The sequence below is a fragment of the Mesitornis unicolor genome, unplaced genomic scaffold, assembly GCF_000695765.1.
Source record: "Mesitornis unicolor isolate BGI_N332 unplaced genomic scaffold, ASM69576v1 scaffold36408, whole genome shotgun sequence".
In the NCBI taxonomy this organism is placed as follows: Eukaryota; Metazoa; Chordata; class Aves; order Mesitornithiformes; family Mesitornithidae; genus Mesitornis; species Mesitornis unicolor.
In genome coordinates, this window is record NW_010203130.1 from 5,195 (window position 1) to 6,009 (window position 815).

The 815-nt window shown below is 56.2% G+C and overlaps 1 protein-coding gene across 1 annotated transcript in view; it reads right to left on the reverse strand.

Annotated features, from left to right (window-relative positions):
- The window catches only part of TBC1D16 (TBC1 domain family, member 16), a gene marked incomplete at its 5' end in the record, with an annotated part of 7,758 nt that overhangs the window by 2,879 nt on the left and 4,064 nt on the right, over nucleotides 1-815 (reverse strand). Inside the window, 1 exon segment of the mRNA XM_010190620.1 lies at nucleotides 1-4. This exon segment is cut by the window's left edge and continues 178 nt beyond it. Within this exon segment, the coding sequence (XP_010188922.1) occupies nucleotides 1-4 (4 nt within the window).

Consider the following 815-nt stretch of genomic DNA (forward strand, 5'->3'; position numbering starts at 1 on the left):
CCTCCTGCGGAAGAGATGCAAACGCAGAGCTGAGACCCAGGGGGACACATCACAGCCAGCGCAGCCCCTTCCCCTTCCACCCCAACTCCCACCACACGGCCTGGGTCAGGCAAAGCACAAGGGGGCAACAGAGCACTCCTGCATCACAGAGATTAACCTGCAACTGCACCCGGAGCCTTGGCAGCTTTTGCTGCCCCACACAATTGCTTTTCCTAAGAGAAGCATAGCAAGGATACGCCAACTGCGACTCTCCTTAATTTTTCGGGTTACAGCATTTTGCATCAATGCAGAGAGGCTCCCGGGTGGGGAGAAAGGGCTCTGAGCAGCACGCAGCAGCCTGGGACAACGGATGTGAGTACCCCAGGCTGCTGTTTTCCACCTACAGTGCAGAGACAGGAGCACGCAGCTCCGCTCATCTCGGGCGCAAAGACACACAGCCCTCCTGTAAGGTGCTCTGGCACAGACAGACAAACCCTGCCGCAGACAGCAGCCCAGTGAAATTAACTCCAGGAGGAGGTTTTGCATACACAGACACCAAAATACTAAAAGAAAAGAAGAATTTTAAAAGCACATGAGGACAGAAATGAGGGGCCTGTGGGAAAGGAGAGCTGATGCCTGCACGTCCACAAGGCCCAAGCCCTGCTGTCAGATGAAATCCAGCAGTTTTGCAGGCACACAGAGCAGCAGAGGAAGCACTGGGGAGGAAGTGCTTGTTCCTGCATCGCTGGGTACCAGTCCCCATGTGCACGGTGCTCTTCAGCCTTCCCATGCAGCGGCCTGGGCAGCCTGGGCCAGGGGGTTACTGGGTTTCTGCA